Here is a 21693-nt window from a genome sequence, read left to right on the forward strand (position 1 = left end):
AATCAGTTCACCGGTGATTCCAGGTGAACATGCCCGGTGAAACTTCCCTCAAGCTTTCCTGACCTATTGCGTTGCCAACATAACACCGAGCATCGAGCTGTAGCTGGCAGAGACGCATCAGACAGGGAGAAAATCACAGAATTCAAATTGTGTGATAATTTCACAACTCAGAGACGTCCTGTTTGAGACACACTTCGCTAAAACATAGTGCTGAATAAAAATACTGGAACACTTACAGAAGGCATCAGATTTGGAACAAAATAGGCAGCATGTCACTGGCAGAGAACAAAATCACACCAAAAATTAAACTTTAAGCAGGCTGATGTGGCTCAGCCAGGTCTATAGTCCCCACATGGAAATACACACTCCTGGCAATCCCACAGTGGATGTCGTCTTGAGGGTTGTACTCCCAAACCTGGAACAAGGCATCAGTGAGCTATTGGGCAGTCTGTGGTGCAGGTCTGAGGAATGGGACGGCTAGTCGATGGAATCAGTGCCCTCGTCGTCCTCAGTGAAGCTGTGGTGCACCAGGACGAACCCACTCACCCACTGCACCATCATATCTGACAAGGAAACTGAGATTTGAACACTCATGCTGTTAACACGTTTGTGGAACCGCTCATGAAAATGGCTCGCCAGACCATTATTGACCCACTGTCAAACTGGTCGGAGGATGATGATGCAGGAAGCTTAACATTCGCCAAAGAGTCACCAGACTCGTCCCACCTGTCACTCAGTGTAGACCTGCTCTCACCTGTGAAGAGAACAGCACAGGGTACGCTAAACTGGGAGCTCCCGCTATTGTCGCGGAGCCTGAAACGCCAGCACGCTGAAATGATCAAGTGTTTCCTGCGCTTTGCTGCACTGGGTCCATTTGGTGTACGCTTTAACTGCTCCAATCGTTTTGTAGTTTTGGCTGCAAAACAACTCAAATCCCCCAAATCTAATATTTAAGAAATATTGTACAAAAATATCTGAAGACTGACCTGATCTCAGGAAATTTAGTTCTCATCTGTCCAAATGTTTGCAATCGTTGGTGGATACTGTTTAATATTCCAGGCCGCTGTGAAAACAGGTGAACACTGGAGCAAGCAAAGCTCAAGAACGCAGATAAATATTGAAAAAAAGTCATGTTTTAGAAGAACTCACTACAGGTGACAAGTTTCATAACATGAAAAATATACATCAGTATTTTGTCTTTATACATTAGGCAAAACTGCAATAGTGAGCAGAGTAATGATGAATTTGAATCTTTGAGAGGAAAGAGCGACAAAACAAAACCGGCGTACACGCTGTACACACAAGCACTCAAACGTCCACAAACAAAATCCCAGAAACATTCAGCAGAAAACCAAAAAACCAACAAAACCATAAAACAAAGCATGCATAACAATTCCTACCGAGGACGATACAGACGATGGAGAGAGGCGCTGCTAAAAAATAAAACAATATCTGAGGAGGACGACGCGTTTTTATCAGGGTATCAAAAATGAATGTGTACACTCCAAACTAGGGGGGTTATTGCTACACCAAATTGTTACCTAATTATACAGTCGCTGTATACAGTCCCAGTCATACTACAGGTGGTGCAGTTTCTATATTTGCCTGGTTTTTTGACATTTTTAAGACTTAATCAACGCAGGATGAAGTGGCCGAGCTTTTTATTGGGAGGCACTTTTGAAAAGAAAAGACCAACAAAATTTAGCATGCACAAAAAAAAAAGAGGGGGTGTAAGACTGAATATAGAGAGAAAATCATTCAGCTGCCTGTGATGCTGAGCAATAAAGGACCCAGAGGACAGCTGTGTATTCCTTAGTCACATCATTCACGTCTTGCTGGGACTGAACAAGCTCTTCACAGGTGACATTCCTCCAAACGCATCCGTGTTAACGGCTCCTATGAAAACAATCTAAAGAGAACTAATCCATGCCGGGGCTGAGAGAAGGAAAATGGACAAAAAGAAATGAACCCGCGCTATTTCATTTGGTCTAAATGTCTGGATGGATGGAAAGGGAGCGTATATATTATCCGGTTTAGTCTGTGCTATATACATGTCTTTACAATATCTTCCTGAATGTTGAAGCAGTTCATAGCCTTGAAAAATCTTTTATCATCTTCTGGTTTTTTTTTCTTGTTTTCTTTTTTTCAGTTGGCACTTGCTTGGCGATTTTCCGTCAGCCTTGGTAGTCCTTGTTATGTTTCTATTGCAGCCTACAGTAGCCAGTCTGTTCCTGCCAAAATAAAGGAGGACAAGCCTGGCGACAGGGTGGAAGAGTGCAGGAAACAGTGCCGTGTTGATTTTCAATTGGAGACCTGCGGGAAACAACAAATGGCCGGAAAAAACACAAGTTAGGACCACGAGTCGACGACAGGCGACATGCTCAGTACTGTGCAACAGTCTCAAAGCTCACCTTCATTTCTTTAGATTTGGCGAGGAAAATGGCAAACAGGTGTAGTGAGTTATTGGACCATGTGCAAACATACATGGGATACATCAGGCAAAAAAGGCGACTGAGCAATTTTAATGAACTCATCCTTTGCTCTTTAACACAGCCTAAAATCTCTTCAAATATGAAGCTTTGTCTAAGCGGCCGTCAGCAGCAGTTCTCCAGGCTGCTACAAACACATCCAAAGCTCTTCTTTGGATGTTCACTGCCTTTCGTTTCATTCTGTCAAGATCAGTTGGACTGTGTGTTTTTCTATCCACACACTGTATCGCCTGTGTTTTAGACGTCACTGCCACCCTGAAACATTAAGCTGCTGCCAGTCAGACACTTTGCACATGGTGCTGCATGGCGGAGCAAAGTCTGCCAGTACTTTACCTCTTACCTGTAGTTATTTTTATTTAATTTAATAACTGTACAGTACTCTGTTTATAGCATAGGTGTCAAACTCTGGCCCGCGGGCCAAATTTGGCCCACAGCCTAGTTACATTTGGCCCGCGAAGCCATACCAAATTACTATTAGAGCTGGCCTACTGGTATTATACAGCTAATATATATATTGTTTAGCATTAAACTTTCCTTATTCCATATTCAGTTTTTCAGCAAAACTTGTTTGAGTCCATAAGAAAAGATTCATTCTTATATCTGGAGGAAGATTTTTTTTTTCAATAAATATTAATGTTAGCCCGCAACTTTGTTCCAGTTTTGAATTTTGGCCCACTGTGTATTTGAGTTTGACACCCCTGGTTTATAGTAACCATTGTCCTTAATGTAAATATGTAAGAAAGATTGTGTATGTTTCTGTTCCGTGTCCTGTTTGTTTGTATATGTGTCTTTTTGGCTGCTGTTACAACCAAATTTCCCCTTGTGGGACAATTAAAGGATTATTCTACTTCTGTGTTCATGCTTCAATTTTGATAGGATTGTCAACATCGTGAGCTGACATGCAACCACGTTGTTTATCTAAGCACGGCACAGACATTCAGAGCCGTGCGTCTGTCCTGACCTCCTCTGTACACACGGAAACGTTGAACCACCAATTTATCATTTGGATTCAAATTTGTCTGGTTCATTGGAAGCAAACTGTTGGCGCCTCAAGACTTTAGCACAGCACGCCATTTATTTATTCATTTGGGGTTTTTTAACGCTTTCATCAAGTGTAAGCATGTGGCGTGTGCTGCTGAACTTGGGGAGCCGCTACAACGAGTCTTCAACAAACGTCACCAAACTTGCAGCAGGATTAGCACAGATCTGCAGGGCTGACTAAAGCAGATATTTTATGAATAAAATGAGTTCTTTCTTTTTTTAAACTAGAATTTGCTGGCTAACCCTGATCTGTTGAGCAGTGATGCAGTCTGCGCTCAGGTTTTAGTCTGACAGCCCTGCTTTAACACAGCTCAGCTAACATTAGCTGTATTTTGAAATGCTAAATATAACTTATTTTTAATTGCAAATGGTTCAATAAGAAGAAATCAAGTTTCTTTAACTTAATGTTTGTGCAGTTAGACTCTTGCTTTAAATTTCCTCCTGATTGCCAGGTGAGTTTTTATAGTCACAGGCAAAGGTCGCATTGATTGTGATCCATGACTAACAAGCTCTAATCAGTTCACCGGTGATTCCAGGTGAACATGCCCGGTGAAACTTCCCTCAAGCTTTCCTGACCTATTGCGTTGCCAACATAACACCGAGCATCGAGCTGTAGCTGGCAGAGACGCATCAGACAGGGAGAAAATCACAGAATTCAAATTGTGTGATAATTTCACAACTCAGAGACGTCCTGTTTGAGACACACTTCGCTAAAACATAGTGCTGAATAAAAATACTGGAACACTTACAGAAGGCATCAGATTTGGAACAAAATAGGCAGCATGTCACTGGCAGAGAACAAAATCACACCAAAAATTAAACTTTAAGCAGGCTGATGTGGCTCAGCCAGGTCTATAGTCCCCACATGGAAATACACACTCCTGGCAATCCCACAGTGGATGTCGTCTTGAGGGTTGTACTCCCAAACCTGGAACAAGGCATCAGTGAGCTATTGGGCAGTCTGTGGTGCAGGTCTGAGGAATGGGACGGCTAGTCGATGGAATCAGTGCCCTCGTCGTCCTCAGTGAAGCTGTGGTGCACCAGGACGAACCCACTCACCCACTGCACCATCATATCTGACAAGGAAACTGAGATTTGAACACTCATGCTGTTAACACGTTTGTGGAACCGCTCATGAAAATGGCTCGCCAGACCATTATTGACCCACTGTCAAACTGGTCGGAGGATGATGATGCAGGAAGCTTAACATTCGCCAAAGAGTCACCAGACTCGTCCCACCTGTCACTCAGTGTAGACCTGCTCTCACCTGTGAAGAGAACAGCACAGGGTACGCTAAACTGGGAGCTCCCGCTATTGTCGCGGAGCCTGAAACGCCAGCACGCTGAAATGATCAAGTGTTTCCTGCGCTTTGCTGCACTGGGTCCATTTGGTGTACGCTTTAACTGCTCCAATCGTTTTGTAGTTTTGGCTGCAAAACAACTCAAATCCCCCAAATCTAATATTTAAGAAATATTGTACAAAAATATCTGAAGACTGACCTGATCTCAGGAAATTTAGTTCTCATCTGTCCAAATGTTTGCAATCGTTGGTGGATACTGTTTAATATTCCAGGCCGCTGTGAAAACAGGTGAACACTGGAGCAAGCAAAGCTCAAGAACGCAGATAAATATTGAAAAAAAGTCATGTTTTAGAAGAACTCACTACAGGTGAAATTTCCCAGAGGAACCCACCCGAGGGATTAATAAAGTTCTATCTTATCTAATCTAATCTAAGCAGACAAAACTAGGAGTGCTGCTAATATTTATCCTAAATCTTTTACAGTTGTGAATTTGTTTACCAGTATATTACTATAAACCCATCACGTTTTTGTTTTGAGCCAACTGAATTGTCTTAATGGAGAATCTGTGGTGGTGCTCTCCAGATTAAGTTTAGGGATGACTGAACAATCCTTACCCTGAAAACATGAAGCTAGATCCGTGCTGAGCATCACTCAAACGCAGTCTCTTGGCTTTTTCGTACACAACGGGCAACTTTCCTTTTGAATGCGCCGTGTCTGTCCTCCCGCCATTCTTTCTGCAGGGGGACGTTTACACAAAATGTTAAAATCAGAAAGATTCACTCACGACTGGACTTTTATAGAAATGTTTGGATTGAATAAAAGGACACACGCAAAAGATCTTTACACAGTCAGACTTACTGCAGCATCCACATTGGCTGGCGAGTCACCGTTTGGGTCTGCCAGCATAGAGATAACACTAATCATGATGGTTTCCACAGTGTGGATAGGCAGCCAGCGCTCCTCTGGTTTCTCGTAGCCATATTTGTCCTCCCCAGGCTCGTGTAAAATAGAAATACATACATCGCCGTTCTTGTCAACTGGAGATGAAGAAAGAAAGATTACTAATATTTTGTGAAGTAGAAAATGCTCTCATTGGAAAGTGTGTACGTTGCTTTTCACTGCCTGCTCCTGCTAAGTGGCCAAATGTGTGTGTCCACAAACTTTCCCACTGGTTAGTCCTTATTTTCCTTAGACCTTATTTTAAAAGGTCTGAGAAAATAGTTCCCTTAGTCAGTGGGATTACTGCCGAGGTCGCACTGGTTCTTGATTTTACTGAATTTTATCTGGCTGCTGTTTACGCGCTCGTGCATCAGTGGCCTTTATGTCTCTGCGTGTGTTTACAGTCTTTGCTGCCACTTTTGAAAAAGAGGCTTTTACCTCCATCAGGATAAACACACCATGTAGTAAAGATGGCAAAATTATTTGAATCAACAGTAGAGTCACAATAAAACTAATAACATGTAACATTAACACAAAGATCATACAGCCTTCATTTCGTAAGCTTAAAAACATTTATAATAACACTGATAGTATGTTTCACCGGTACCTACCGTTAGGGTGCCAAATATCTGTGATAAATTTCATTTTAGGTGGCCTGAGAGGGTAGTCTTTGGGAAAGGTCAGATGAGCTTTAAACACACCACCTTCACTGTGGGGGGAGGGGGAAAGATGAAAAAAATCAGCATGATAGGTACCAAAGTTTAAAAACAAATCCACACAGGCCAAAACTCATCTCAACCCATACACAAGACAGGGAGACTCACTACAGGGTGTCTGGAGGCCCAATGATAAGGACTTCCCATCTGTAGAGATCACTATCCTCGATCAGGCCTGCTGAGAATCCCTCCACTGGGTTTTTGTTCAGCTCTGAATATAAAAAAATCAAAGTCATTCACTATGACATACAGCACACTACCTCCACTACATAACCTACGTGCATTACACTGTTCTTCAGGTGGCTGAGGTGACAACATGAGACTCAGAGGGGCTTGAGTGAGAATGAGCATATTCCTCAAACTACTTAGCAGTTCCCACCTATGTTACCAATTTGCCATGAACACCCAACATTGCATCAAGAATGGCAGCGCTCACTGTAAACAACATTTTAAACAACTGTAAATCTGTGCTCATCAGTCGGACTAAATGTCGATTTTTTACATCATAATACATTAAGTGGACTTTGGGATTATCGATCGAGCAGCCGTTTGATAAAACAGTTTAACCTTTTACATAACATGATGGAAGAATTTGTTTTTCTTGATAGGCCAAACAGAAACATTTCAAAGGAGTTGGCTCGGTGAAGTCTGATGCTTACTGATCATTATTTCAAGGCTTATAAGAATCACAAGCATTAATTGTAGACTGCAGATCGTATGAATGTACAACAAAGAAAGGCAGCCTTTTTATCAATGCAATAGCCCTGCGACACGAAATCCGTGGAGCTTTAATTTCCTGAATTAATCTACAACCCTTGCTCCAAAATATGGAGGTTTAGGTCAATTACCGGTCACCTTGAAGGGCAGAATGTGGGGACAAGTATAAAGGTGGACCCAGTGACCCTTACAGTCTCCATGCGAAATTTTCATTTTAAACAAAACCTGAAACACGTCATCAGTGCTACAAACCTAAAACATTATACAGCGCCTGTTCGACGCAGCTACTTTTGAAAGGTCGCTAATTTTAGAGTAGCTAAATATAATTCGCAGCTGACCCTGCTAAAAGAGCGAATTGAGGTAATGCGAGATTAACGTTAGCTTAGCGCGTTGACGCTAACAACAGTGACAGCGGCTAGCGTTAGCCTACAGTTAGCTAGCTGGTTAAACACGTTAATTCTGCGGTGAGTGGTAGGGACATGTTCTAACTACTGAAACTGTACTTACATTTATGCGTAAAAATGTCCACTAATATCACACTGATCACGTAACTGCTAAACGTCATGTTAAAAAACGAGAAACACTACTTGGCTCCTCGGTTAAAAATACATGTAAACACATTAAGTCAGTCGAGCCAGCTACAGGCTAACATTAGGCTCAGTGATTTGAGCTAGCCTCGTAATAGAAAGTCGCTGGGACTTCTGACAGCGGCTTTCATCTGCAAACAGGACGCAGTGTCGAAAGGCACACACACAAATCACTTGGTCTCCTGAAACACTGAAGACTTTCATTTACTAAACGAGGGAGGTGTTTGTTTGCTCCCACTGTTGTAATCCCCAGGCAGTTCTTTTGTCATTCGGATCTTAACGTTAATGCAGAATGTTCAAGAAAACAGTTTGCGCCAGCACCACGGTTTCAATCAAAGCCGCGGCACCGCTGTCGTTAGCTCGGCACCCAGCATCAGTTAACATGACGGTTTAATTACCTGCAAGCTGTCTCCGGAGTAACAGCGCTGACTGAGGCTCTGTCATACTTCAACCAATGTAATGCAGCTATGTTCGATGTTAATATTTCGCGGTAACAGCGTTAATTTAATATTCACTTAACAGGACTCTGTTCCTTCTATTTTCCGTTTAGCATTCCCGTCATTATTCTTCTTCGCCGCCTTCCCCTGCCGCTATCGTTTCTTCTTCGTTGATTTGTTTGGGGGAACTTCGCGTCCTCAGTGATGCATTACTCCCACCTTGTGGATAGGGTTTTACTTGCAGTGTTCATATTATTAAGTGTGCCTATGCCAAGAGCAGTGTTGGGGAGTAACGGAATACATGTACCGCCGTTACGTATTTAAAATACAAAATATGAGTAACTGTATTCCGTTACAGTTACCGTTTAAAAAGGTGGTATTCAGAATACAGTTACTCATATTTTGTATTTTAAATACAAAATAACTGTATTCCGTTACAGTTACCGTTTAAACAGGTGGTATTCAGAATACAGTTACTTTGTTGAAATAAATGGATTACACTGCGATACTTTCCTGTTTCATTTTGTCGCGGGTCAGGACTGTTTGGGTTTGTTTGACAGCTACGTTCTGTTGTTCCAGGCGGCAGCGTTACGGTTGCCATGGTTACAGGGCGACGCTCTCTCTCTCTGCAACTGTGTGTTTCCTGGGTGAGAGAGCGCATTTTCGTTGTCGTTGTTGTTGTTGTGCTAAGCTAACAGGCAGAAAGCTACAAGCATAACTCTAAAGAATGTAGCATCATGGGCAGTGTAGTCCGTGCTGCAGGGAGAATGGACTGCCATACACATTATGTGTCTGTGAGCGAGGAGGGAGAAAAAGGGGAGTGGAAAGGTACGAGTTGTCATCGAGGAAAAACGGGAGCTGGAAGCATGTAAATATAATAATAACCACTGCAGCCAAGAAGAGAGCCTGACGAGCCCAGTTGTAAGTAAGCTATTAAGACTCGACTGTACGCCGTGTTCGTGTTTTCCTCCGAAAACAATAAGTTCCGTTGGAGCAGCCTTTCAACGCCTCTCTGTCTCTCGCAAGAAAAGTGACCCACACAACAAAGTAAAGCTATTTTTCGGCTATGAGCGTATTAGTCAGAGGTCCCTTTACTACAGTTCGGAGTCGCGGACCTTCAGTAATAGTAATAAATCACACAGCAATAGTACATTCATGTTGTTGTAAAAAGCATGATAATATATTAAGTAATCCAAAATATTCAGAATATGTTACTGTCATTGAGTAACGTAACGGAATACGTTACAGAATACATTTTGGGGCATGTATTCTGTATTCTGTAATGGAATACATTTTAAAAGTAACCTTCCCAACCCTGGCCAAGAGGCACACTTATTACTATTCCTCAGATTTATTCTTCTTCTTATTATTATTATTCCTCAGTTTCCGCCTGAAATTTTACAGCGTAACTCACCCCACAGTTTTGAGACATATTAATATTTAATGCAAATTTTTGCCCATTGAAATGAATGGGAAAGATTTATTTGTGGTGTGTTGGCTCTCTCTAGTGGTATGTTGGCAGTGGTACGGCCTTGTCTACCCTTATTTGTATTACCATAATGACGACAATATCAACGGCGCGCACAGCGTCACAGCTTTCAGGAACCGTTGAAATTTTTAAGGTTGCGCGAACCATTGAATAGTTATGGTAATCGCAAGGGCATATGCTTGGTGGAAAACTCCATATCCCACAATTCATAGCACGCCTCTGCCGAGTCAAACAATGGCGGCCACCACTTTGTTTTTATATTGCTTTATTAGTGTTTCTAGGCTAGACACGCTCGTTTCATTGTATTCTTAAGGTTAGTTAGTAGAGTTGCCAACCATCCCGTGCAAACGGAATGCAAAGACTCGGTGTCTCAGCTAGACTTATTTTTCATTTATATGGGCTGCTTATTAATTTATTCATTTTAGTAACGGTATAAACAGTGAAAGGTGGTGGGTTGTCCAGATGCTGGTCGATGTGGAAAAAATAACTCAGTTGTTTGGTGGTGGCTAACGCGGAGCTACAACAGAGGGCAGCTAGCCACCGGTGTATGACAGAAAGGACATGCGAGACACCGAGAGATACGAGGCGGCCGCCGAGCGACCGGGCATGGCTTACCTGGCGGTTCTCTGTCTCGTTTCACCCCCTCCTCCTCTCTCTCACGCGCGCCGCCGGTGAACTGAATTTCAGGAAAGAGGTTATATATATTTTCGTTGTGCTGACGTTTTACAATCAGTTACAATAAGTCGTACTGCGCGCTAGCTAGCATGACAGACTTTCTATACAGCTGGTGCCTGCTGTGTTACTGATGGTGAACTTTATTGTATTCATAAGGTTAGTTTCCAACCGTCCTGTGCAAACAGAATCGTCCCGCATTCAGAGAAAATATTACGCGTTTCCTGTTGAGCTGAAAAGGAACACTGTTTGTCCCGGACTTCAGCTACAATGGAAAAAGACACAAAGCTGGAGTTATTCTGTGGTTACGCTGCACAGCGGACTCTTCCCCTGTCATTCTCTCGCCTGTTGCAACTTCAGTCATGAAACTGATCAATGATCAGCTGATGGCTGTTCTCTGGTGTTTGTTTATCACCCACTTTGCGCCAGAACGGGAAACCAGCGGATGTCGCCATAAACAACAGCAGCACGTTTAAGCTTGATCAGCTGTTGTTAGAATTCATTTGATTTTAATTTCTAGTATCAGCTGATGTTTGCTGGAGCCACAACTGTAAAGCTGCTGGTCGAAACCAGGAGATGTCCTTACTGAATCATCAGAGCTGTGATGGAGAAACAGGTTTACCTATTAGGTGAAGTTATGGACTGTTTCTGAGAGACAAATAACACCAGGATACTTTTCTGTGTAGCTGACAGCTGGTAACTGTGCAGGGGCGGGTCTAGCAAAGTTTTGCCAGGGGGCCAGGTAGGCATTAACAGGGAGAGGGGGGCACAAAGAAATACTTTTCTTTCTTACTCTCATATAAAATATTTAGCTTTTATTAAATAGTTATCTGAGTCTTGCAACCAAAGTTTGTATAATAATACACAAGATTGGCTGTAGACCATTGTTAATCATTCAGAACACTGTGTAAAAATAACAAAAAGTGAATGCAAAAGTGCACAAATATTTATTTTACGTGTTTGATGTGTGTGGCGGGGCGTGGTCTGCGTGCCGCTGCAGGGGAGGCGGACCCACCTGAGCGGCATCTGCAATCACGCCTCTCAGGCGTAAAGTCTGCGCTCTCTCGGCTGTTGTTTTGGTGTGTGTCGGGCTGTGAGATGAAAAGCTACAGCCGGCTGTGTGGGTACAGCAACCATGTGTGAAAAGTGGTCCATAACGTAATGCTACAAAGCGTGTTCATGCAAACATTGTCGGGTCTGCCGTGGTACAATGGGACTTCTGCTCATGAACCTCTGCGCACAGCGTCTGCAAATCGGGGCTGTACGAAGTCACCTCATCTTTACACAAAACTGTAAGCTGTGATCTGTGAGGCGCGAGCGGTGTTTGGTTTTACCATAGTTCATGGTGGAGAATGGCTGCTCTGCTGAGTTTTGCTCTCTGTAGCCGTATGAATGGCAAACTACACTGATTAGCGGCGGCATAGGCACACTTAAAATTTCTTCTGAAATAGAATATTCTTCTTCTTATTGTTGTTGTTGGCGTGATTTTATTTTTCGTGCACTATTGAAATGATCGTATTTCATTTTCACATTTCTCTCAATTGCTTCCAGGGTTTACCTTTTACCCTTGCACCTCCTGTTAATTATACATTATGTTACATTATACATGTAGATAGATACTTTAAAAGTGCCAGAGGTACATAGTGAGGGCTTTTTACTGAGACATAATTTTACTGTGAAAAATGTTTTAGTAAAAATAAAATTTGAAATTAGGTTAATGAATGTCTGGCATGTAGAAATGAAATAAAGGCAACAGAATGCTGAAACTACAGTGAATCTATTCCTTCTGACAAACCTTCAATCAATATAAAAAATACTGCAGGAATTTTGCATCAGGCTTCAACATAGCTTGATATCAATTTCTGATTTTCTTGTTGATAAACACTTTTCAAATAAAAGGTGGAAACAGTAGATTTAAATGGCATTTTATTTTATAAATAAATAATTTTAAGACATTAAAAAGATAAGCAAAGCAGTAAGATGTTCTCATGTTTTACTGCATATTGTTAGTGGACATATTTTCTGATCTTAAGAAAAGGTGAAGAAAGCTCTGACACACTGACTGACTTGCAGCCATTTCTCACTGATCTGAAGAGCGAGGCAGGAAGTTGATTTCTAGATAAGAGTCAGCACTTCCAAGCAGAGGGGACCACATATGTGACACATGCTGTACTTGATCTAATGAGACTTGAAAGCAAACAGATGCTTTGGTGACTCCACAGTTAAATGTAGACCTTCACATTCAGCATGACTGGTCCAGTTTCCTGTCAGTAAGCCTGGTGTTTTAGAGCCTTTCAGGCATCCTATTGCTGCCAAAGGCATCGTCTTATTTGTCTTAACCTCAGATGAAAGAAAGAAAAATGTTTTACATACTTGAACCCTTTCATGCATAGTGGTCACTACAGTTACAGCTGTTCAAAGGCTGTTTTTGTGTATTTGTGTCAGTGTTGATGGTGTACTTGCACATAAACCTCTACATACACATCAGTGTCCACCTAAATGCATAAAGATGATGAACTCTCTCCCTCATACATTAAGAACTGTGGACTCGGTGGTTGTTTTTTAAAAAAAACCCTCAAAACTCACCTTTTTAAAACTGTTTTTGGTTAAATGTTTTACCTTTTTATTATTTGTTATCTTATGTGCAGCACTTTGTGATTCTGTCTAGAAAGGTGCTATATAAATACAATCGTGTTTATTTATTTATAATAAAAATACTTCAGAAAAAATCCAGGTTGAGGTCGTCGTCGTCATTCATGCATGAAAGGGCTAAAGGTTTTTAATGGCTCATATTATTATTTTTATTATTATTATAATATTATTTCTTTCTTTTTTTACATGTACATGACCCCAGTGTCAAACTGAACAGTAGTTTGTAGAGCAGTGGTTTTGATGAGTCACTGGAAACTGAAACTAAAGCGAGTGTTTTCTTTCTGTCAGAAATAACCTCTCAGTCCTGAGATAACAGATGAAATGTAAAGGTTTGATAAGGCAGGTGTTTCCAGAGCAGAGCAGGACCACCTTTTAATCTCTCCTGAAATTCGATGGCAGGTTGCACACGTATAGTTTAGCTACTAACTTAACTGATCCGTTTGCCTTGCTGTCATGTGAGTATAAGGCTGTGGACGGTGAATCAGACTAGTAAAAAGTCAAATGAGTACATTTATTGCTTTATTTTGTGCTAAGTTTCTTAAAAAAGAAACACAAAGTGGAAAATGTCCATGACGTCTGGCTGGTCTGTGCCATTGCTTCACTAAGACAGATATGTGTGAAACCCTGCATGACCAACCCTCAGTGGGCTGGCCCTGTCGCTAACTTAATATAACTCGAGTCGTCCCAAAACTGAGGTCCCTGTTAGCGTCTTCATGCCTCAGAGCCATTCAGAGTCACATTGTTCTCTCGAAGCTGCACATCTGTAGGAATGAGATAAGAGGATTTAAAGTAAAACCAAACATCAGCAAGTCGGTGAGTCACCTGAAATTCACATTTTGCATGGTTTTAAATACCCATATGATGGGAACACAGCTGCATTGTAAGATTACAGCTGTGCTGCACTGTGTTGTTTTGGGACAGAAGAGTTCATGAACAATGCTCTTAGTGTTGTCCCTCACCCTGGTTGGGCTGAAATATCTGAGGCGCACTGTTGCAGACGCCAAGGTTACATTTTTACATGCTCCGACTCGCTGTGTCTATTTTCTACATATGCATAAACTTGCTATAATTAAAAGATGCTTTAACCTTTCTGTCGCGGTTTTAAGAACTGGAAAAAAAGCTGCATTTAGAGAACAACCTTCTTCTCCTTTCTGTGTTATTTTGACACTGTTGCAAAAATATTTTCTTGGTTGTGTAATTACTTTCTGTCATAAGGGCTGTTTCTAAAGTCTTTCTACAGCTTGCATGAATCAAATTTGCTAAAAGCTGCATCGCTTGAACCTGAAGACAGCGACTTAATGAAAGCAGGACTGTGTGTCTGCACTATATTGTAATTCTCGAGCTCTGTGGAGCATCTGTGCACGAGTTTTAACATTAGGTCATCTCATTCAGCTGAAGGGAGAGCAGCTAGCTATGGAGCCACGGGCATCAGTCACATCCTTCAAGGACATCCCAGTACGCCGATGGAGCCTGCGTTCCAGCTGCAGTCTACCTTATGGCTCTTTTGCAAACAGCCTGGCGTCTCTCGCACCCGATGCTGAGGAGAAACCTGCCATATCGCCCAAGCGCGCCTATGTCACTATGTTTGTGCTTTGCTACATCAACTTGCTCAACTACATGGAGCGGTACACAATAGCAGGTTGGATGATTTCTTTGTTGATACACACTATTTACTGCTTCCAGTTGGGCAGGGCTTGCACTGAATGGTGTTTCTGGCCTTACAGGCGTCCTTACAGATATTCAAAAATTCTTTGATATAAAGGACAGCACCGCTGGACTTCTGCAGACAGGTATGATGAAGCATCTGTTTGACAAACACACAGAAGCACTGATGGAGATCAAATTTGTTTTGCTTTTTTCTTTTTAATGTAAGTGCATGGCAGACCCATGTGTCGTCAACTGCACATACAATCAGGCACCTAATGAAGCAGCGCTGTGTTTGGAGCTTTCACTGATCATTGTGTGTTTACTGTGAACGAATGATGTCATTGAAAAGGAATAACTGATTCCATCAATTTTCAGTTTTCATCTGCAGTTTTCTCCTTTTGGCCCCTCTCTTCGGTTACCTTGGCGACCGCTACAATCGCAAATACATCATGATTGGCGGCTTGAGTGTCTGGCTTTTGACTGCAACCGCCAGCTCTTTTGTCAATGAATCGGTAAGTGAGGAGTATTTTACAAGGAATAACAAAGTAACACAACTTTGCATTGCTACGTGTTCACTTTGCTCCCTGCGTTGTTCTAATTCATCACACATCTGTTGGAAAGGCTCCCGAATTTCAACATTTGACTCAGTGATTGTGGTTCAGGGTAGTTTTCTTACCAAACTCCATCAGCTGAGTCGCACTCTTGTGAGGCAGAAACTGAAAGTCCAAGATGGTTAACCTGCACCCCGTCAGACAATCTGAATTATTAAATTAAAAGAATGAACAATTTGTTTTCATTGGGTTTAAAAAAACGTTATTGTCATCTGGCTCTATAGAAACATACAGCTGTGTCATAACCACGCTGACAAATGTTAAGCTGTCGGGTGAGGTTTCATCAGATCGAGACGTCTGAGAAGAAAAGTCACAAAGCTGGTCTGCACAGGTTACGCAGAGTTTCTGATTTCAACACTGGAAATTCCAGCCCAGCGCTTGACAGCATTTTATAGTCTGTGGTATCAAAGGTTTCAGTGAAGTAAAGTGAGGACGGCACAATAAGTTATTAAGTTAGTCTGAGGTGACCAAACTATGTTGGTGAGGAGGCGCGCTGCGCTCTGTGATCACACTGGAACCGATCAAGCAATTCATTTTTGCATCAGTGCAGCTTTTTCTACAAAACAGTCTGTTTGTGTATTCACATTTGATATCCTTAGAAGTGGTTTAACTACAGGGGGAGAGACTCCTCCATCACATTCAGCTGTAGTTTTGACAGGCGCAGAGTTAAGAGGGAGTTTCAGGGAGTGGGAGCTGTGACACTCAGTGGGGTCTGAGATCATTTTCCCATGTTTGTGTTGAAAATGCATCAGAGGTTTGTTGTACCTTATCTGCAGACTGATTGTGCTGATGACTCTCCGTGCATGTAACCATGTGCGGTTGACAGAAAACATGTTGAATGTCTTTGATGTTTTTGTCTATGCAGCAATTCTGGCTTCTCGCCCTGCTGCGAGGCCTGGTCGGGACCGGAGAAGCCAGCTATTCCACCGTCGCTCCGACCATCATAAGCGATCTCTTTACTGGGGGCAAAAGGAGCATCATGATCTGCATCTTCTACATCTTTATCCCTGTCGGAAGGTAAACAGGTGTTTTTCTTTTTGCATGCTTTAACAGTTTCATTCAAATGATGCGCTGCTGCTGCTGCGCTGCTGCACGACTGAAAGTGTTGCTGAATGTTGGGTGGATGTTTGGTAGGTTTCTCCTCACCACAGTTGTTTCGTGTGCAGAGCTGGTGTTGCAATGGGTGGTGACACAGCAGTGACTCTAGATTTAGGTTTCCGTATGTTATCGCTCGGCCCCTCCCCCGTCTTAATCTCTCACTTGTTAAGATGTCATATGGCGATATGAGCTTGTTTGTGCATCATGATCACACTATTGCCTGTTTGCAGCGGTCTTGGGTATATAACAGGGCGTGGCTTTGCATCTCTCACGGGGGACTGGCACTGGGCTCTGAGGGTGAGAACATTTTTCTTATTCACGATGCAGAAGTGCGATTTGATTCAAAGTGATGCTGGATTATTTGGCTCTGTTCTCAGATCACACCCATCATGGGCGCAGTGGGACTCATTTTGATGATCGTTTTGTGCCCCAACCCGCCGAGAGGTGCTGCAGAAACCCATGGAGAGGGTGTGACTGAGCAGAGCTCTTACTTGGAGGATGTCAAATATCTTCTGAAGAAGTACGATTTATATTTTGCCCTTGCAAGTGTGAAAAAACCCAAACAAATGGTGTTTGCTTCTAAACAATCTTGTCTTCCTGGTTCTCTGACCTCAGTAAAAGTTACGTGTGGTCATCGTTGGGAGTGACGGCCCTGGCCTTCCTCACCGGGGCGCTGGCTTTCTGGCTGCCTAACTTTTTGTCCCGAGCTCGTGTCTATCAGAAACTCAGCGACAAACCAGGTGACTCCTCGGACAGGTATAGCATGACCTTTTCCCCACGTCGCTTACTTGCTCCAGCCTGAATCGGTGCAGTTTTGACCGTACTGTGTGCTCTCTTCTGCTTCCTGTGCAGTTACATCTTTGGTGCTGTAACGGTGGCCACGGGCATTCTGGGCGGGGCTCTCGGCACTAGTTTATCCAGACGGTTTAGAGACAAGGTGCCAAATGCTGATCCACTCATCTGCGCCGTGGGCATGCTTGGATCAGTGCCGTGCCTCTTTATCACCATCTTTGTGGCATCAGCAAGCATTCCCGCCACTTATGTAAGACAGACTTTGGAGCTATCCTCTGGCTGAGTATACCTCGAGGTGGTGACGTTGTTGGTTAGTCACTGAAGGCACAGCTTTAGGTCAAACTGTGATATTTAGGACAACATTAAGAAGACTGAGCGTCCTTTAATGGCAAAATTCTCTTCAGATGGTTTCTGCTGGTGGACTTGTAGTGATGCAACATGCAGCAATAGGTCCAAACGTCAAAGAAAGCCTCCTTTTTCTTCTTTCATTTAAATTCTAGTCACAATGTCAAAGGTTCACATTCAGAGTAGAGAAGTTAAAGGCATCGGTTGAAATAAAACATCGTTATGACTGAAACATGAAAGCAGCAGTGACTGTTTGTCTTGAACGTTTCAGGTGTTCATTTTCTTGGGCGAGCTGCTGCTCTCGTTGAACTGGGCGGTCTTGGCTGACATACTGCTGGTGAGCATTAACTCTGACAGTAAAAACCTCAAAGTGTCGGCTCAAATGTGACACGCCCCTTTTGCTCGTGCTTCTCGCTTCAGTATGTTGTCGTACCAACAAGGAGGGCGACAGCAGAGGCTCTGCAGATTACAGTCGGACATCTCCTGGGTGATGCTGGGAGCCCTTACTTATTAGGAGTGGTAAGAAAGTAAGCTTTAGGAGATCATCTCTGATTCTGTCACTGACCACTAACACCGATTTCATACCTGCACTGGTGTAGATCTCTGATGCTATATACCCAGGTAGCCCCGACAGGAACTTTGACAGTTTGAAGTACAGCCTGCTGCTCTGCCCCGTGGTCGGGATTGTCGGGGGAGTGTTTTTCGTCGTTACTGCCGTCTACATTGCTGAAGACAGGAAAGCAGTGCAGCAGCTGCTTGGAGGTAATAAAACACAAAAGACACAAACACCACAAACTAAATGTTGAAGCGGCTTTCGAGTGTTAATTTGTGCAAGGACGCACAAAAAGTTGTCATTTCTTTTGTAACATGCATGCTTGTGCCCGTGTGTCTGAACAGTGGTCCTCTGTTCAAGCACTAACTTCAGACAGCTCCTGTCCTCACACAGTTACGAACACATCCCCCTCATCTGCACACATGCTCCAATAACACTCTGGTGCTCTGGCAACTCAGAGGAAGAACTGGGCCACAGCTGATAGAGGACACATCGTGATCCTCGTTTGTCTCATTCTTTCCTTTCTGCGGCGCTGCTAAAGGCTCAAACAGCCGACTGTCAGCTCAGTGTCTGAGTAGCTCTGCTGTGGTTCTACGTCTCAGATCCTTCACCAACCAGTGCGTGCAAGTGCGGCTTGCTTAATTTAGCATTTTTCAAACGTGTGTGTGTGTGTGTGTGTGTGTTTCGTTACCAGAGGAACCCCAACCACCGCAGCATCCTGCACCTGAGCCCTCGGTGGAGCTGAGCAATAGGGGAAGTGTGTAACGTCTTGCAAAACGAGTCATGCAATGAATGTTAAGTTATGAGCCCCTGTTACACAGACGAACGGCTTTCAGTCTGTGCAGTGTTTAACACCATTTGTAAACGAGAGTCCGTTTCCGTTTTCACCTCAGTGTAATCTCACAGGAGAAGTTTGTCTTTTAAAATGGTCACATTGTTACCTCACAGCTCTCTGCAGTAGACTTGAAACGTGAATGCAGTTGTATTTTTCACTCTAAATGTTGTTGGTTATATTTCTATTAAATTTTCAAGCAAAACCTGCTCTCGAGTGTTGCTGAGTTACTCATGTGTGCTTCAGTCTGCCGGTCGAACTAAAATAATAAACTGACACTAAAATCTCAGTATTTCAAAGAAGACGTGTCATTGACAATACTTCCAAGGATCATCACTGAAGTGACTCACTTATTTTTAATGCAAAAGAAGAGCATGTGTGGTTTGTACGGTGAAGCTTAGCTGCTCAATTCTGTCTACTGACCAGCAGGGGGCGACTTGATCTGACAAAGTGAAAATGATATTAAAGTATAGAGTGTTGTCTGTGTTATTAAGTACCACGAGTGTCTTGTGTTGTTTCTCGGTCAGAGTCGACCCTCATCTGGTTTAAAGAAGAAAAGCAACAACAACACGGTGACAGGCACAATGCTCAAACCAAGACTCCAGGACAGGCCATCATTTATATACAGTTTGATAGTATGGTCCAGAGGAGGAATAAGTGGACGAGTGGTTCAATGAAGGAAAGAAGCAGAAAACAAAACTCTGTCATAAAGTATTTTCTGCTTTAAAAAACAAAGAAAAAAGCAAAACAAAAATGTTTGGATGCCTTTCAGAGAAAATGCTTCTGTCTGACATGAAGCAGGAGGCTGAACTTGGTGTTGTTCTGTAAGGCCGTTATCCATCTAGTTTTATGTTCTTGATGACTGATGATGACATGACTCCTTTTGCTGACGCTCATCTGTGGAAGAGCTCCAAAAACGTGCCCAAGTATTCACAGCGAGTATCGTCACATTAACCTTGACTATCCTAACCAACGTGCTAGAGCAGGGCGATATGGCCAAAAATATTTATCGCGATATATATTTGAAAATTTGCAATAACGATATAACTGACGATATAATTGATGCGAGACAAAATACAACTCCACAACATTACTAGCGCAAAAAGACAACCTTCCATTTATTTTCACTTAAACAAGAAGCTGGTTTTTATGTACATTAAAGCTTTATAAAAATGTAACGGTGCAAATGCAAATTCCTTGCTGAAAGTTTAACCAAAAGGCATTTCCAGTAGAAATGGGCTGACATATCCTGAGCATAACCATGTATAATATCCACTGAAGTTAAAAAGAGGTGCTTTGCAACATTAAACTGCAGTGTGCAGTACGTATTTTTCGGACCATAAGGTGCACGGGATTATAAGGCACATTAAGCGAAACAAAGCAGTCAGATAAATCAAACTTTATTAAACTCATTCTTCTTGCTTCCTCCACTTCTGTACCATTGATTCATTAATGTTGAATTCTCTGGCAGCTGCTCTATTCCCATGTTGTTGCAGTATATTAATGACTAACCTCGTATTGTGGATGGATTATCTCAGTTGTTCTCCTGACTGAAGTTTGGTCCGTTTACAGCATCCTGCCATGCGATTGCATTTGTCTCTAACCATGAGGAACCTTCACGTTAACTTTTATAAGTGGAAAAGTGTTAGTGTTCGTCCTCCAGCTTCCTGTTTATGTTATGCTAACATAGCTGTGTCGCTAGCGATCACGTAGCACATCATTATATACCAGCTAGCCCAACTTCAGTAACCCTACAAACGTCACTGCTGTTTAGTTTCCTGTCTTCATTTATGTTGGAAGTGATAGCAGAGCTGTACGTTTGATTTTTTTCAGAAATCTCTCAGTCAGAACATGCTATATCATGCTTAGGTAACTAGCGAAACTAGCGAGCTAACTTCCGCTAGCTTCCTGCTAACTTCTAACTCCGTTAAATGTAATAAATTTTGTTTTCATGGATGCCTGGAAGTTAAACTTCATAGTTACACCTGGTAAAGCAGCAATGCTGATCGTTTTATTAAAGATGAAAGAATTTAGACAGTTTTTAACTCTCAGTGATGCTGCAGTGTTGTTTGACCTGAAGCATACGGAGTTTAGGACCCAGATTACTCCCAGATTTAAGAGCATCTTAGTCCGACAAATACGACAATAACGACGGCCGCTTGCATGTTCTGCAAAAAAATGTGCTTTGTTGTGTATCTGACGGACAAACACCAAACCAGTTCCACATCACTGAAGCTGCACCATTTTTACAAACCAATTCTGGTTCATCTGTTTCACTCAACAATCGGCCATGTGCGTATGAAAACAAAGGCACTGCGCATGCGCGTTTTACTCCATTCTATCGCGATATTTCATTTTCCTATCGTTGCCTAACATTATACCGGTATTACCGTGAACGGTATAATATGGCCCAGCCCTACAACGTGCAGCTGCTCCTCCAGAGATGAGACCATAAAATTAAGCACATGATGGATTTAAAGATGGAGGAACAACATCCAGGCTGAATGCAAAAATACTGGGACAGCTTTGGTTGTTTAACAAAAAGCTTTCCAGTGTTTGTCCACTAGATGGCACCTCTGCATTATTCTTAAAAACGCTCCCAGGAGGTAGTCTCCTCCATCAGGGGGGCAGTATGGATTTAGCAGATGTTCACTGAGACCTCGTGGACCTGGCGTGGAAGTGTTCATGTCTGAGCGCACACAGTGAGCAGTTTTGCTGTACTGATGCAACTGTGGGTAAATAAGCCTGTTGTTGGGAAACCATTTGTAAGTCTGTG

General features: G+C 42.6%; 2 protein-coding genes across 3 annotated transcripts; one reads left to right on the top strand and one right to left on the bottom strand.

Moving 5' to 3' along the window:
* Positions 1-1113: 1113 nt before the first annotated feature.
* On the bottom strand, positions 1114-8480 carry ube2g1a (ubiquitin-conjugating enzyme E2G 1a (UBC7 homolog, yeast)). The gene is made up of 6 exons (XM_005926842.3): positions 8188-8480; positions 6594-6696; positions 6381-6478; positions 5689-5867; positions 5445-5564; positions 1114-2313 (listed from the first exon to the last, which is right to left on the bottom strand). The coding sequence occupies exons 1-5, from the start codon at positions 8231-8233 to the stop codon at positions 5478-5480; spliced, it is 513 nt and encodes a 170-aa protein (XP_005926904.1). The 5' UTR covers positions 8234-8480; the 3' UTR covers positions 1114-2313; positions 5445-5477.
* Positions 8481-9126: 646 nt separating this feature from the next.
* spns3 (spinster homolog 3 (Drosophila)) lies at positions 9127-19978 on the top strand. Of its 2 annotated transcripts, none has more exons than XM_005926839.2 (13): positions 9127-9147; positions 14432-14678; positions 14764-14829; positions 15062-15198; positions 16163-16314; positions 16626-16692; positions 16773-16915; positions 17011-17151; positions 17248-17437; positions 17804-17869; positions 17953-18051; positions 18132-18294; positions 18780-19978. In XM_005926839.2, exons 2-13 carry the CDS (start codon positions 14453-14455, stop codon positions 18848-18850), a joined length of 1521 nt encoding a protein of 506 aa, XP_005926901.1. In that variant the 5' UTR covers positions 9127-9147; positions 14432-14452; the 3' UTR covers positions 18851-19978. The 2 variants fall into 2 exon arrangements, with proteins under 2 accessions (XP_005926901.1, XP_005926900.1); XM_005926838.2 differs by lacking the exon at positions 9127-9147 and adding an exon at positions 13709-13852 and having other exon boundaries at positions 18780-19977.
* The last annotated feature ends 1715 nt before the right edge of the window (positions 19979-21693 follow it).

Source organism: Haplochromis burtoni, unplaced genomic scaffold, assembly GCF_018398535.1.
Source record: "Haplochromis burtoni strain Fernald_Lab_line unplaced genomic scaffold, NCSU_Asbu1 Contig_24, whole genome shotgun sequence".
Lineage (NCBI taxonomy): Eukaryota > Metazoa > Chordata > Actinopteri > Cichliformes > Cichlidae > Haplochromis > Haplochromis burtoni.

What these genes read in the sequence shown, in the direction of transcription:
- spns3 (XM_005926839.2), top strand. Translation starts at nt 14,453, where the DNA reads ATGGAGCCACGGGCATCAGTCACATCCTTCAAGGACATCCCAGTACGC. An exon ending in CGCTGGACTTCTGCAGACAG is followed by an intron (nt 14,830 to 15,061) that starts GTATGATGAAGC and finishes ATCAATTTTCAG; the next exon opens with TTTTCATCTGCAGTTTTCTC. An exon ending in AGTGCAGCAGCTGCTTGGAG is followed by an intron (nt 18,295 to 18,779) that starts GTAATAAAACAC and finishes TTTCGTTACCAG; the next exon opens with AGGAACCCCAACCACCGCAG.
- ube2g1a (XM_005926842.3), bottom strand. Translation starts at nt 8,233, where the DNA reads ATGACAGAGCCTCAGTCAGCGCTGTTACTCCGGAGACAGCTTGCAG. An exon ending in GGGCCTCCAGACACCCTGTA is followed by an intron (nt 6,479 to 6,593) that starts GTGAGTCTCCCT and finishes CTCCCCCCACAG; the next exon opens with TGAAGGTGGTGTGTTTAAAG. An exon ending in AGATATTTGGCACCCTAACG is followed by an intron (nt 5,868 to 6,380) that starts GTAGGTACCGGT and finishes CTTCATCTCCAG; the next exon opens with TTGACAAGAACGGCGATGTA.